General features: G+C 44.5%; 2 protein-coding genes across 4 annotated transcripts; one reads left to right on the top strand and one right to left on the bottom strand.

Moving 5' to 3' along the window:
- Nucleotides 1-396: 396 nt before the first annotated feature.
- LOC106451594 (UBP1-associated protein 2C-like) lies at nt 397-3,370 on the bottom strand. 2 transcript variants are annotated; one of them, XM_022719413.2, is made up of 2 exons: nt 2,030-3,370; nt 397-749 (listed from the first exon to the last, which is right to left on the bottom strand). In XM_022719413.2, the coding sequence occupies exon 1, from the start codon at nt 3,275-3,277 to the stop codon at nt 2,033-2,035; it is 1,245 nt and encodes a 414-aa protein (XP_022575134.1). In that variant the 5' UTR covers nt 3,278-3,370; the 3' UTR covers nt 397-749; nt 2,030-2,032. The 2 variants fall into 2 exon arrangements, with proteins under 2 accessions (XP_022575134.1, XP_013748996.1); XM_013893542.3 differs by lacking the exon at nt 397-749 and adding an exon at nt 1,208-1,519.
- Nucleotides 3,371-11,202: 7,832 nt separating this feature from the next.
- On the top strand, nt 11,203-13,413 carry LOC106451597 (probable beta-1,3-galactosyltransferase 14). Of its 2 annotated transcripts, none has more exons than XM_022719412.2 (7): nt 11,203-11,700; nt 11,906-12,058; nt 12,181-12,263; nt 12,359-12,458; nt 12,525-12,638; nt 12,729-12,871; nt 13,023-13,413. In XM_022719412.2, exons 1-7 carry the CDS (start codon nt 11,345-11,347, stop codon nt 13,094-13,096), a joined length of 1,023 nt encoding a protein of 340 aa, XP_022575133.2. In that variant the 5' UTR covers nt 11,203-11,344; the 3' UTR covers nt 13,097-13,413. The 2 variants fall into 2 exon arrangements, with proteins under 2 accessions (XP_022575133.2, XP_013749000.2); XM_013893546.3 differs by having other exon boundaries at nt 11,212-11,700; nt 13,008-13,413.
- Nucleotides 13,414-15,400: the final 1,987 nt, after the last annotated feature.

Here is a 15,400-nt window from a genome sequence, read left to right as displayed (position 1 = left end):
GCTGATTTGTATTATTCAAACATGAATTTTAAAAACTCATTTAAAATCCACTATTATTAAACTTAACATTCGGTAGAGTACTTTAAAATCCACTGTTAATTGAAAATACTTTTAAGTTGTGAAATTTCAAAGTTTTCAAATGATTTTAAAATGTTTAGGTGGAGATTAAAACATAAATCACCTAAATCTCTACAACTAATTGAAATCATGTAAAAGTTTATTAAAAATCAAATCACCTTTGAAACACACCCTCTAAATACCCCTAAATGATTTGGATTGTTTTGGAAAATCCTTTCAGTTGAAAGATTGATGAAATTTTATTGTTTTAATGATATTGGTAGAGCCTTTTACAAAAAAAAAAACTATATTTCCAAAATTCCTAAAAACAATCAAGCATAATCAAAAAATTAAATCAACCCCAAACCAGGTGATTAAACACTAGCAAAGTACAAAGTGTAACAACACAATATTCAATTACATGTTACAACGAAATGATATCTCTTTGCCACAACTCGGTCGCACCAGAAAATCGCCAAATAAAAAGGAAAAAAACAACAAAAGCCGAGTAAATCAAGAAGACGTGGTCACAAGTTAGTGTGGACACATGATTCCTAACAATGACACAGACTAGTCTGTTTGGGGACATGAAGGATCCAAGTATTTGTCTTCAGAGAATATTCCACCCAAACAAAGCCGTTAAAGGACAAGTTTCTGACATAAAACCTCAGACGACCATTGAAAGTAAATCTCTTCATTTGGTATACATATCACACAGAATCATATTATAGATTTGTTATAATCTGAAACAGATTTCTTGTCAAACAATAACAACATATAATAATAACAAGAAACATTCTTCAACAAGTTCTATCATGTCTGGTTTTGACATCAATAGACAAAAGAGCTTTTTCACAACTATTCATGGGAAAGAGGAAAGGCAAAATACAAACATATCAAGCTTCTAAAGCAAAAGACATGTTCAGCACTTTTTAACCTATGAATCAACCAGTGAGAAATGATTCACAGAGAAAACCATCTAGTGCCACTTTATTTATGTCAAGTAAACGATTCTGTAGGTAGATGTAAACCCCCAAAGAGATATCCTCAAAAAATCAGACAAGTAAAGGATTCTGTGGGTGGATGTGAACCCCCAAAGAGATATCCTCAAAGATCACAAACAAGTAGAGCGTTGTGTCTACATTCAGAAGATTGAAAAGGAACAATAACCAGGAAATAGAGTAGAGAAGAATACAGTAAATGTTATTGAAAACTCACTAATCTGACAAACAAAACAATTCATCTGCCAACTATGTCTATGAAAAGAGAGAAAAATACAGGCTAGTCTAATCATTCATAGAGTAACTAGGCATTCAGAGGCCAAGGCACATTCAGTTCAAGTGCAGAGAGAGACAGACAGATGTCAAAGCAGCAATACATTCATCAATCCAGAGATTTTTAAAGAAGCTGCAATCACGTAATCACCACTAAGCACAAAATGCATCTTCTCCCTGTCACAAACCTGAATCATTCATTCACAACTCAATATGGTCATTAGCATTAACAAACAAGTCACTTCAAACGGAAGATTAATACTTCAAGCAGAAAAGAAGACTTTACAATCAGCGTATAGAGCAAATATGAGAAACAACACTTTGTTGCAGAAAGAAGCAAATGATGATAATGATGGTTGCAGACAGAGTAACAGATTTATGATTGAAAATAATACTAACGCCTAAAATAATTATAGTTTTAGGTTTACCCAACAATTAACCAAAAGATTACTAAGGCATTACATCAAGTAGAAAATATCACTGAAGCAAATAGCCCCAAGTGGACACATAGCAAACAAACCTAAGTACAGCAGCAGTAAAAAAAATACAGTGAAGAATACGTAAAAATGCAAGACCATGATCATGCACAAAAAGCTCTACAACCAGCAAGATCAAGCCTCATGCACAAAAAGCTCAACAACTAGCAAGAAAGAGGTCAAGCATAAAGAATAACTCAATTTCAAGAAAAACCATCTCACCATTCAGTAATTTGGTGGACCGTTGGGGTACATTCCTCCAAGAGGAATTCTCGGCACTGTGGAGGAACCAACAGGCGGATGCTGTCCAGGATATGCTGAAGCTGACGAATGCCCATAATGCCCACTCTCTTGATAACCACCACCGGACATCGAACTCGGCGGCATTCTATACGGACCACTTCCACCACCAGGCCCACCATAACCCCCACCGGCACCACTCATTGATCCATAACCCCCAGATCCTGCACCACCGTATCCACCATAATGACCAGCATACGCACCTCCATAACCACCTCCTCCAGCAGGAGCAGCAGCACCACCCATAGAAGATGGTGTGGAATTCATATGATGCGGCGGTGGTCCTCCCGAGTACCCACCGTAAGGACCCATCCCACCAGGTCCACCGTGAGCACCAGCATAAGGCCCAGGAGGAGGCACCATCCCCATTCCATCACCTTGACCATGTCCTCCAGGCCCAGCACCACCGTCTTGCCCAGGCGGCTTTCCTTTCTTCCCATCTATAGCCAACTTACACTGCAGATGCTTCCCATCAACAACCTTTGTAGGATCAGCAAGCGCAGCCTGAGCACCTTCAGAAGTCTTATACACAAACAAAGCAAAACCCCGTGACTTCCCAGTAACTTTATCAAAACCCAAAGGCCCTTCTTCGATATCTCCATAAGCAAGAAACTGATTCAACAACCTATCCGCAGGCATTTCAAACGGCACATTCGCCACATATATCTTCCTCGTCGATATATCCGAAACATGCGCCGTCGTCCCTTGATTCCCCGCCGCCGCGAGCTGCGTGACCGTCACGCGCCCGTCGATCTTCTTAGACGGATCCTTCAAAGCGAGGAGAGCTCCGTCCACGTGCTTGAACGTCACGAACCCGTACCCTTTCGATTTCGCCGTAACCTTGTCGAGAATCACGATCGCTTCCTCGAGATCTCCGTACGTGGAGAAAAGCGATCGGAGGCCTTCCGTCGTGGTCTCCGCCGCGAGGCCGCGGATGAAGAGCTTCCTCTGAGAGATGTCGGAGTCGGCGGTTGATCTAACGAGCTCGAGAACGTCGGGGTGACGAGCGACGGCCTCTTGTAAGATGTCGAGAAGCTGATCGTTGGAGAATCGGTCGATGATCTTCCTCGCGTCGTGTGGGGTTAATCGAGTCGAGATTGTGGTGACGTGTCCGTCGTTGAGGAGCCCGATGCCGTTCTCGTCGAGACGTCGCTTCTTCAACATATCCATGATCGAGGGGTTTGTGTGTAGAAGATGAGGAGAAGATACCTTTCGCCTAATATCCGTAACCCTAATCCAGACGACAAAGGGTTACAAGTTACAACAAGAGGGAAGGTCTGTTGTTTATTTTTATAATCCTGTGTTGGTGTTGGGGATGGATTTAACCCATCCACAAAGCCCATCGAACAAAGGGCCCAGTCCAGCAAACCGAGTCGACATCGGCGCAGAAGCCGATTCTCGAGAGATCGACTCGACAGGGAGCGCTGATAGTCGAAGCAGAGAGCAAGCGGAGCGAGGTTGATCGACTCAACGGCTCAGCGAGCATCTCATAATCAGGCCCGAAAGGCCGACAAAGCCCAATTAGTAAAAAGAGTTTAGGTTAAGGTAATCGAACAGAGTATAAAAGGAGAGGAAAGCAAAGGAGAAACGCATCGACACTTAGCTACACAAACTTAGCGGCGAGATTAGGGTTTATCATCCGTACAATCATCTCTCTGCTATTTGTACTTTTCCGGTTTAAGCTCTCACGAGCTCCGGCTTGCTTTTACTTTCTCCACCTTTGTAACATCATCTCGAAATCTAATAAACGCCTCTGTTCGACCCATTTCTAGTATTGTTTACTTCTTCTGAGACCAAACTCACCTTAAACAATTGGCGCCCACCGTGGGGCAGAACAGACCTAGCGTTTCTAGACCGATATGACCACCGGAGGTACGAACCCTGATACCTCCGGAGAGGAGCCGGCACTCACGCCTCCTCCCCTCCTCTCGTCGGAGTTCATGAGTTCAGTCATAGCCCGACTTGCTCATCAAGAAGAAGTTCAGAAGACGACGAACGATCAACTCGCCGCTATCGTAGCTGCTCTTAGCGCCTCCACCGGTAACTCTCAACCGCTTCGTCGTCACCTTTTCAATACAAACCCCCCTACTCCGGCGGAAGGACGATCGACGAACCCAGTCGATCCTACTCTCCAACTCGCGGAAACCCTAGCCGCCGATGTTTTTCCTACAACGTCAGATCCATCGACCGTCCGAGAACTCGCCGAGCTTAAACTAAATTTCCAACAAATGAGTTCAAGGATCCACCAAGCAACGAGCGCAGTACCCGAGATTGACAGTGTCATCGCATCAACATCGCGTACTCCTTTCACCGAGGAACTGACGGAGGTTAAACTCCGAAAGATGGACAAGTTGCGCCTTCCAGAGTACAAACCAGGAGGAGATCCCGTCGAGCATTTGACAGCCTTCAATATTGCGGTAGCAAGGGCCAGACTTGCCCCCGACGAAAGAGACGCGGGATACTGCCAACTCTTCATTGAAACACTCAACGAGCAAGCCTTAACCTGGTTCTCGGGACTCGAAGAGAATTCAATTAGAAGCTTCAAAGAGCTCTCCTCGGCCTTCCTCAAGACTTACATCATGTTCACCAAGCGCGAAGCAACGGCTTCGACCCTCTGGAACCTCAAGCAAACGAAGGACCAGAATCTTCGTGATTACATGGAGCGCTTTAAATCCGTCGTGTCAAGGATCAACATCCCGGACCACATTGCCGTTGATGCCTTGAGGAATAATCTCCTTGTGGAATGTAAGTTCCGAGAAGATCTTTATCGATGCACCGCCACGACGCTGCAAGATGCCGTTGCTCGTTCCCATAACTTCATACGCATGGAAGAAGACACTAAAGCCATCTTGAGCAAGCACAACCCGGCGAAGCAATCAGCTCCTAAGAACGCCGTCACGGCTCACGTCGAACCCCGTCAGCACGCCCCAAGCGATAAAAATAACCGAAAGAACGGCCTCCTCTACGTTGTTGACGAAAATGGGAAGAAGTGGAACACCTTTCATCGGGAAACGGATCCTCCAAACGAATCCCCCCGAGCAACCGCCCCAGCCACGGTCGCCCAGGTCGATTCGGCAGCGGGATCTTCTCGGACCCCACCAGGGCTTACTAAATCGTGCAAACTCCACGGTGTAAAAGGCCACGACACTTCAGAATGCAAAACACTTTTCGCGCAATTCCTCTCCTCACTTGAAAGCGGTGAAATCAAGATTCCTCCTCCGAAACCTAGAAGCGAGAACAGTTGGAGCAGAAACAAGGACAGGAAAAATCAGCGAAAAAATCCGGCTAAACCGCGCCAAGATGACCAAAGGCCAAGGAATGCCGAGCAAATCCCACACCCAAGCGACGATGGTGACGCCTCGGCCGACGAAGATCCGCCGGCAGCCAGACAAAGGATTGAAGTTATTCGCGCCCAACCGGAGTCCTCATCAGACGAAGAGAGTGATCTCGAGGAAACCCTCGACCCGTTAGACTTGCGCGTACTTCTCAAACGAAAGACCACGGCGACGAACGATAAGACTCCCGGATCTTCCGATCTCCGAGTCGAGCTCACCGCCAAAAGAAGTAAGCGTTCGCTGAGCCCAGGATCTTCGCTGGCAACTACCGACGATAACCATATCGTCGACCTACGAGATCAACTTAATGCGCGAGTCGGTGATCTGCGTACAAAGTTAGACCATAAAAAAGCCGGGCCGCCGAAGGAAAGCGAAGACCTCCGAGCTCTTCTCACCAGGAAGCAATCGAATACCAGGCCGCGGATCAACGTGATTATGGGAGGATCTCCACCATGCGGGGATTCTGTACGAGCGGTCAAAGATCACCGACGAATGGTGGACACCTCGCAGCGCTGGCCACAGAAGTCCCCAGCTGATCTTCCAATCTCTTTCTCGACCGAAGACCTTCTCGGAGTAAACTTTCCTCACAACGACCCTCTTCTTGTCGTTTTGGCTATTGACAAATATGACGTCACCAAAGTACTGATCGATACCGGAAGCTCGGTCGATATCATCTTTCGCGAAACTCTCGAAAAAATGGGAATCGACTTAAAAGACGTGAAACCATCTTCCAGAACTCTCACCGGCTTCAACGGCTCCTCTGAAGTGATCATGGGAACTATCCGTCTCTCGGTACAAGCTGAGGGAGTAGCTCGGATGGTCAAGTTTTCGGTAGTCAGCACCAAGGCTCCTTACCACGTGATACTAGGCACCCCATGGTTATACTCCATGCGAGCAATCGCATCAACGTATCATCAGTGCGTTAAATTCCCGGGAACGGACGGTACGGTTAAGACAGTAAGAGGAGACCAACGGGCTGCGCGAGATCTCCTAATCGCCACGGTCAAATTGCAGCGATCTCAATCACTAGTCAACTCGATCTCCCCTCCTGTAAGCAAGATCTGCCCACAAAAGGAAGAGGTGCTCGAAGTCCCAGTCGACGAATCGGACCCAAGTAAAGTGCTACGAGTAGGCGCTTACTTGTCGGACGAGATGCAGCGCACTATCACAGATTTCTTAAAGCAAAACTTGTCTACCTTTGCTTGGTCGATGACCGACATGAAGGGAATCGACCCGTCCATCACGACTCACGAGCTAAACGTAGACCCAAATATCAAGCCCATTCGACAGAAGAGACGAAAGCTGGGTCCCGAAAGATCCAAAGCAGTTGTCGAGGAAGTCGAGCGATTGTTAAGCGCGGGCTCGATAGCAGAAGTTCGTTACCCGGAGTGGCTTGCTAACCCAGTCGTTGTCAAGAAGAAGAACGGCAAGTGGCGCATGTGCGTCGATTTTACTGACCTCAACAAAGCTTGCCCGAAAGACAGCTATCCGCTTCCGAACATCGACAGGCTTGTCGAATCAACCGCCGGCAATGAAATGCTCACGTTCATGGACGCTTTCTCGGGATACAACCAGATCATGATGCATCCTGATGACCGAGAGAAGACGTCGTTCATAACCGACCGAGGAACGTACTGCTACAAAGTAATGCCCTTCGGGTTGAAGAATGCCGGTGCGACCTACCAACGGCTTGTCAATCGCATGTTCGCCAAACAGCTCGGTACAACGATGGAAGTCTACATTGATGACATGCTTGTCAAATCGATCCGAGCAGACGACCACCTGGTACATTTACGGGAGTGTTTCGACATCCTAAACGCGTACAAGATGAAGCTAAACCCGGCCAAATGCACCTTCGGCGTATCATCCGGAGAATTCCTAGGCTACATAGTGACGCAGCGAGGGATCGAAGCGAACCCTAAGCAAATATCGGCCGTGCTCGATCTACCCAGTCCAAGAAACTGCCGAGAAGTCCAGCGACTGACAGGCCGAATTGCAGCACTAAATCGTTTCATTTCCCGGTCAACCGATAAATGTCTCCCTTTTTATGATCTCCTCCGAGGAAACAAAAAATTCGTCTGGGATGATAAATGTGAGGAGGCTTTTGGTCAGCTCAAATGTTACCTGACGACCCCCCCTATCCTGGCGAAACCAGATGTAGGCGACGTTTTATCCCTCTACATTGCGGTCTCGTCCGCCGCAGTCAGCAGCGTGCTAATCAAGGAGGACCGAGGAGAACAACGACCTGTTTTCTACATGAGCAGGAGAATGACTGGACCAGAAACCCGGTACCCAACACTCGAAAAGATGGCCCTGGCCGTCGTCGAATCAGCGAGGAAACTCCGCCCATATTTCCAATCACATTCGGTAGAAGTTCTCACCGACCAGCCGCTCAGAACCGTCCTGCAAAACACGAACAGAGCCGGCCGTCTTACCAAATGGGCGATCGAACTCGGAGAGCTCGACATCACCTATAAGTGCAGAACCGCTGCTAAGGCTCAAGTCCTCGCCGATTTTCTCGTGGAGTTATCTCCGGAACTCGCTCAAGATTTGGAAACCTCGGATTCAACATGGATCCTGCATGTCGACGGTTCCTCGACGAACAAAGGCTCTGGAGCAGGAGTTCAGCTTCAATCCCCATCGGGAGAGCTCATTCGACAGTCGTTCAGCTTCGGTTTCCCAGCATCAAACAACGAAGCAGAATACGAGTCACTCATCGCGGGCCTTCGCCTCGCCAAAGCAGTCAAGGCAAAGCGACTCAGTGCATACTGCGACTCACAGCTTGTCGCCAGTCAGTTCAGCGGTGATTACGATGCGCGCAACGACAGAATGGATGCTTATCTCCGAGTCGTACAAGCATTGGCTAAAGAATTCGAATTCTTCGAGCTCACCAAGGTTCCTCGTGGAGAAAACGTCTGTGCGGATGCGCTCGCAGCACTCGGAAGCAAGCTACGCGATCAAGTCAAAAGAACTATTCCAATCCACCGAATCGAGAAGCCAAGCATCGACATCTCGACGGAGTCGGCTAACTTCGTCACCACAGAACCCGAAACAACGCCCTTATCAGAGACCAACGACGACTCCGAGATGATAGACCAAGATCAGCTACTACCCGACTGGAGGACTGAATTCATCCAATATCTCACCGCGGGCACACTTCCAACGGATAAATGGGCCGCAAGACGATTAAAGAGGCGCAGCGCGCACTATGTCGTCATGGAAGGAGAACTCCACCGAGTAACGGCTAACAAGGTCCTCCTGAAATGCATTTTTGCCGAGCAAACGCAGCTAGTAATGGCGGAGACTCACGAAGGAGCAGGTGGAAACCATTCCGGAGGTCGGTCACTAGCCCTGAAGATTCGGAACTTGGGATTTTTCTGGCCAACTATGAATACCGACTGCGAAGCATATGCCCGACGATGCGACAAATGCCAACGACACGCTCCGAGTATCCACAGTCCAACCGAGCTACTGCGAACTTCCGCAGCACCTTACCCATTCATGCGATGGGGGATGGATATCATCGGACCAATGCCGAATTCTCGCCAACGTCGTTTCGTGCTGGTATTGACCGACTATTTCACCAAATGGATTGAAGCAGAAGCCTTCGCGCAGGTTACAGAGAAGGAGGTTCGCGGCTTTGTTTGGAAGAACATTATCTGTCGCCACGGCCTGCCATACGAGATCGTGACGGACAACGGATCACAGTTTATGTCCGGAAACTTTAAAGATTTCTGCAATAAGTGGAACATCCGACTAAGCCCTTCAACGCCGAGGTATCCTCAAGGAAACGGACAAGCAGAATCCTCGAATAAGATCATCATCGACGGAATCAAGAAGCGCCTCGATCTCAAAAAGGGACATTGGGCTGATGAACTCGACGGCGTGCTCTGGTCGCACCGGACAACCCCCCGAGGAGCGACAAAATCTACCCCTTTCTCGCTCGCTTACGGGATGGAAGCAATGGCTCCAGCCGAGGTCAATGTAACAAGTCTCCGCCGGTCCAAGATGCCTCAGCATGTCGACAATCGAGGCGTCGACCGCTTCTTGACCGTCGTCGTCACCCCGGAACTGTTCTCTCGCTTCCGAGACCAAGAGACGCTGCGATAAATCCATATTCCCCGTATCCATCATCGCTTCGTGATGGATATCGCCGGAGTCCCGAGAAGAGACCGCCCCCTTTCCCTTTTGTTCTCGCGTCAAACGATGAGATGACGACATCTCGGATACTCGCAGATCTAAAAACAGAGATAAAGAGAGAGAAAGGAGCGTAGAGAGAGAAAGTACCTTTAGCGCTGCGGAGGAAAATGAAAAGAAGTGGAGAGGGGGTCGCTATTTATAGAGAGAGATAAGCGCGGGGATCAAAGCGTCATCATTACGCCTAATAAGGCCTAAGTGGGCCTAAACCCAATTAGGCGCGTGATCAACAGATGCGCCGGTCCGTATTCTCGACCCGTAAGCGTTTATCTCACGATCGCAACGCGTGAGAAACGGACGCATCAATCCATTCCCTCGATCGAGGAGTATCAATTGAACGGATTGACTCCCCAACGACCTGTCATTTGCTCGGATTGAACCTTTTGTTCTCCGAACCACAGGCACCAAATTCATCAAAGATCGATTGCTCGACCATCAATGAACTGGGGGGGGACTTACTGTTGGGGATGGATTTAACCCATCCACAAAGCCCATCGAACAAAGGGCCCAGTCCAGCAAACCGAGTCGACATCGGCGCAGAAGCCGATTCTCGAGAGATCGACTCGACAGGGAGCGCTGATAGTCGAAGCAGAGAGCAAGCGGAGCGAGGTTGATCGACTCAACGGCTCAGCGAGCATCTCATAATCAGGCCCGAAAGGCCGACAAAGCCCAATTAGTAAAAAGAGTTTAGGTTAAGGTAATCGAACAGAGTATAAAAGGAGAGGAAAGCAAAGGAGAAACGCATCGACACTTAGCTACACAAACTTAGCGGCGAGATTAGGGTTTATCATCCGTACAATCATCTCTCTGCTATTTGTACTTTTCCGGTTTAAGCTCTCACGAGCTCCGGCTTGCTTTTACTTTCTCCACCTTTGTAACATCATCTCGAAATCTAATAAACGCCTCTGTTCGACCCATTTCTAGTATTGTTTACTTCTTCTGAGACCAAACTCACCTTAAACAGTTGGGCTTTTCGAGCTGGTTTATGAGGCCCAGCCCAATAAAACTGTAATTAAGGTGTAAGAGAAGGCCTAGTCTCCTTTACCATTGTCTGTTTCTCCCGCACTCTTGCCGTCAGATGAAGCCAAGCAACTGCTGAGTTTTAAGGCAGGACCAGAAATTTGAAAAGCATAAACATTTTGTTTATACGCTGTTCGTCTGACAATCGATAGTGATAGTAGTCAAATATTGTTCATTTAGCTATCGTAATGATCGATGACTGCCGATTAAATTTTAATCATTGATACATTCAGTGGCAGCTATGAAAAATAGCGGTATAGTAATCGCTATCGACTATCGCTGCTGTTGGTCGTTTACTCTGGCGACTTAAACAAATAAATTTTAGTGTAAGTTTTAATTAGATTCAGACCCGACCGATTTTTAATTAATAACTTTACCAGAATAATGTATTTGTGTTATTTGTATCTTTCTTTCATAAAGAACGTAAATGTTCAATTGTGTTTAAGTTATTGAAATGACGTTTAGAAGACGTTTTTCATATATTTACAACTAAAAATTAAAAATTAATTAATAACCTCTGTCCAAAAACGGATAGAAAAAAAAGAATTAATAACCTCTGTCCCTACACTAAAGAGCTATTGGCAAGTATCATCAATACGTGACCGGATCCTAATACATCTGGATCCACCGGATCGGAGAGACCCGTGGCGCCTTTAACGAAGGTGTAGCTGCGTTGCACACAACAATGCAATCTCCTCGTAAGCTATTCCACGCGCGTCCCTCACTCGCCACGCGCCGATCGACGGCTCTTATCGTTTTAACCTCCCTAGCTATCGGAATCGCCGGATTCACATTCGGACTCGCCGCGATTCTGTTCCCGGCTCTCCGATTAACCGGCCGTAATTGCTTGACGAACGCTCCTCCGAAGACGGTGCGAGTCGTTTGGGACGTCGCCGGGAATAGAAACGGCGCGGGTGGTGGCGATGGGAGGAGGCACAAGGTTATGGGATTCGTTGGTATTCAAACCGGATTTGGATCCACTGGCCGGAGACAAGCACTGAGGAAGACGTGGATGCCGTCAGATCCGGAAGGACTTCGACGGTACTGATTGGTCTGATCTGGATTTGAATTAGCACATGTGACATCTTTACTTGAATCTTGAGTTTGTTTTGGTTCTTGTTTAACTGTAGTACATTGGTTCTTGTTTTGATGTAGTACATACATAACATTGGTTCTTGGATGCTTTCACTATATAGATGGCATTAGTTGTCTTGTCCCTTGCACTGAAGAACACTGTTCTTTGCAGCTTGGAGGAATCTACGGGATTGGCCATTAGATTTGTGATAGGAAAGACCAAGAATGAGCAAAAAATGGCTGAGCTCAGAAAGGAGATCGCAGAGTATGATGACTTCGTACAGCTAGATATAGAAGAGGAGTACAGTAAGCTCCCTTACAAAACGTTAGTGAGAGTGATTTTGCTTCTCTCTCTCTCTCTCTCTCTCTTTTCCTTCTCCAGATCTCATCTGACATAGTATGATGATCCAAAAGGCTAGTCTTCAATCTTCTTTTGTTGTTTTATAGTTTGGCTTTCTTCAAAGCTGCATATGCGCTTTACGATGCTGAGTTCTATGTCAAAGCTGATGATGACATATACTTGAGGCCAGGTGGGTTATCTCTTGTGGTCGATCTCTGACTTCAGGACAAACTAAAAAAAGGTTTTGGCCTTTTTATGAACTTCTATTGTTTGTTTTCTCCACAGATCGACTCTCTCTGCTATTGGCGAAAGAGCGGAGTCACTCTCAAACATACCTAGGATGCTTGAAGAAGGGTCCAGTTTTCACTGATCCTAAGCTCAAATGGTAAGAAGGAGAGAACACAACTGAGAACTAATATTTTTAAAAAAAATTCTGATTGGAATTTCACAGGTATGAACCATTGTCTCATCTGCTGGGAAAAGAATATTTTCTTCATGCTTATGGCCCAATCTATGCTCTCTCTTCTGACGTCGTAGCAAGTTTGGTTGCCCTCAAGAATAACAGGCAAGATCTGTTTCATAACTTGACAAAAATAATATCATAGTGTCCCTCTTCTCTTAGTGTCGTAAATAAAAATTTGTCGGGCAACTGCAGTTTCAGGATGTTTAACAACGAGGACGTAACAATAGGTGCGTGGATGCTAGCAATGAACGTCAACCACGAGAACCATCACATCCTTTGCGAACCAGAATGTTCGCCTTCCTCTGTTGCTGTTTGGGACATCCCCAAGTGCTCAGGTTCTGTCTATTTCTTTGATGAAGCTTTGAATAATTAACACAAATAAGTACTGTCTGGACGCTGTTCTGTCGTTGGATCAAGATTCAGTTCAATAACATAGACTAGCATTTGATTGGTCATATAAAACTGGTGCAGGTCTTTGTAATCCAGAGAAGAGAATGCTGGAACTTCACAACCAAGAAAGCTGCTCGAAAAGCCCGACTTTGCCATCAGATGATGAGTGATCTTTTCCCACTTCTTCGACCAATACCCGCATCAAGATTGCTTCACAGAGATTGCTCTGTGATTTGCTTTTGTCTCCGATCTTACAAGAGTGAAAGTTTTGATTATTGTTGTGTCATCGAGGGAGAACGTTGGAGGATTCTGTCAGAGCCAGTATAGTCTTAGTATATAAACTCCTATACCATGTTTTGTTGTGGTTTACGATGGTTTTCAAAATTATAATGAACCAATGTGTAGTCCATTTTGTTTGTTTTTTTTTTCTTTCGTTAACATTAGAGACTATTTTTTTTTGGCTCAATATCAAATTCTCATTAATTAATCCATGATTACAAGATCTTTGAGCTCAACAGAAGTTTTAGCCACAGCCACAGTGGCTATTAGTGTCTAGTGGCTATGTATGATGCATGATTTAATATCGTCCAGAAACACTAACAAGGTTGTCTACGCTTCCTAATCCTCTTATACATTAAAAGAAAAGTAACTTTAGTGATTTCTGCTGAGGTGGCACTCATATAGAGCTTCTCAGGAAAAACGTTATAATTCTACTGGCTGGTTTTTTTTTGAATTTTTCTTTTTCATTTATTTTAATCAATCACTTATGTAGACAAGCCCAAAACTATTGTCGATTTCGTTAAGCCCATATATAGCTAGAGGATAATAATTATCGATTTAGTTTAGCCTTGGGTACCCGTTCGGGTTCGGGTCTGGTATTTCAGATTTTTGGGTATTTTGGTATAGAGGTATAAAACCCGTTCGGGTATTTCTATACTTCGGATCGGGTTCGGGTATTTTTAGTTCGGATTCGGTTATTTCGGATCTGGTTCGGATATTTAGATTTTGAAAAAAAAATTAAAATTTTCTTTTCTCAAGTTTCTTATATTTAAAAATATAACTTTCAGTTAACTAATTTTTTTTATTTTTAATAGATTGAATAGTTAATAGATTTGGACATAACATTTTAAAACTAAAAAGGCATTAATTTAGTTATTTTTTTAAATTTCGGATGTAACTTTTTGTTAATTTTTTAAATAAAAAAAACTTGACATGCATTTTAAGTGAGTAGCAAATCATTTTTTCGTAATTGTATGTATATCATATGAACTTAAAGTATGTGTAGTATCAATATAAATATTTTATATAAAATGAGAGATGTAAACTAAAAATATAAGGTTAATTATACATATGTTCGGTTATCTTCGGATATCTATTCGGGTTCGGGTATTATCCGTTCGGGTTCGGGTATCCAATCTCTCCTTATTTAATACCCGTTCGGGTATTTTGCTACTTCGGTTCGGATTTCAGTTCGGGTTTTTCGGATCGGGTTCGGGTGCCACTTCGGATATCGGGTAAAGTGCCCACCCCTACTAATTAGGTTGTTTGTTTTTAATAACTTACCTTTCTAATATGGATTACTTGCGCAAGTTGAAATCATTAAATATGCAAATAACTTATTGACAAAATTTGTTTTTAATAACTTACCTTTCTAATATAGATTACTTGCGCAAGTTGAAATCATTAAATATGCAAATCACTTATTCACAATATGGATTACTTGCGCAAGTTGAAATCATTAAATTTTATCGATTTAGTTTACCCTTGGGCAAGATTTAGAATTAAGACAAATATTAAAAACTTTCCTTATTATTCAAACGGTAAACTTGCGCATGTTGATATCATATTTATTATATTGCTTACAAAATATTTTAATGTTTCTAATTAGGTTGTTTGTTTTTAATAACTTACCTTTCTAATATGGATTACTTGCGCAAGTTAAAATCATATCATATGCAAATCATTTTTTGACAATACACATTTAATATCTTTCTTTAAACGATTTTATTATTTATTGTGCAAAATATTAAAATCATTAATATGAGAATAAATCGACTGTATATATATAGGAGACACCCAAGGTCTTAAAATACAAACATTCTCTTTTCATTCTTTAAAGTATTATTCACAAATCTCTCCTCTCATACTATTAAGGTATTACGACAATGCTGCTTGTGTGCTAAGAAAAATGTGTTTAGACGCAAAGGCTCCTCATCTTTAGAACCCTGAACTCAACTCTTTGTGTCTTGTCTCCAAAAAGCATGTCTGGTCTATCTTTTCCATGTGTTGAATACTGGTAACGACAATATGGTCTTCCTTTTTTTATATGTAGACCAGGTCGTGAGAGTGATAGTGATCCAGAAAACCTTGATTGAACATGCTGAGAAGCTTCGCCAAGTTAAAGCAGTTCTTGAAGAGGTTCTTTAGTATTTTTCCTCTCTTTGTTGAATATTGTCTGGGAAAGTATTACATAA

The sequence above is a fragment of the Brassica napus genome, unplaced genomic scaffold, assembly GCF_020379485.1.
Source record: "Brassica napus cultivar Da-Ae unplaced genomic scaffold, Da-Ae ScsIHWf_570;HRSCAF=852, whole genome shotgun sequence".
NCBI lineage: Eukaryota > Viridiplantae > Streptophyta > Magnoliopsida > Brassicales > Brassicaceae > Brassica > Brassica napus.
This window is presented reverse-complemented; position numbering and strand designations above follow the sequence as displayed.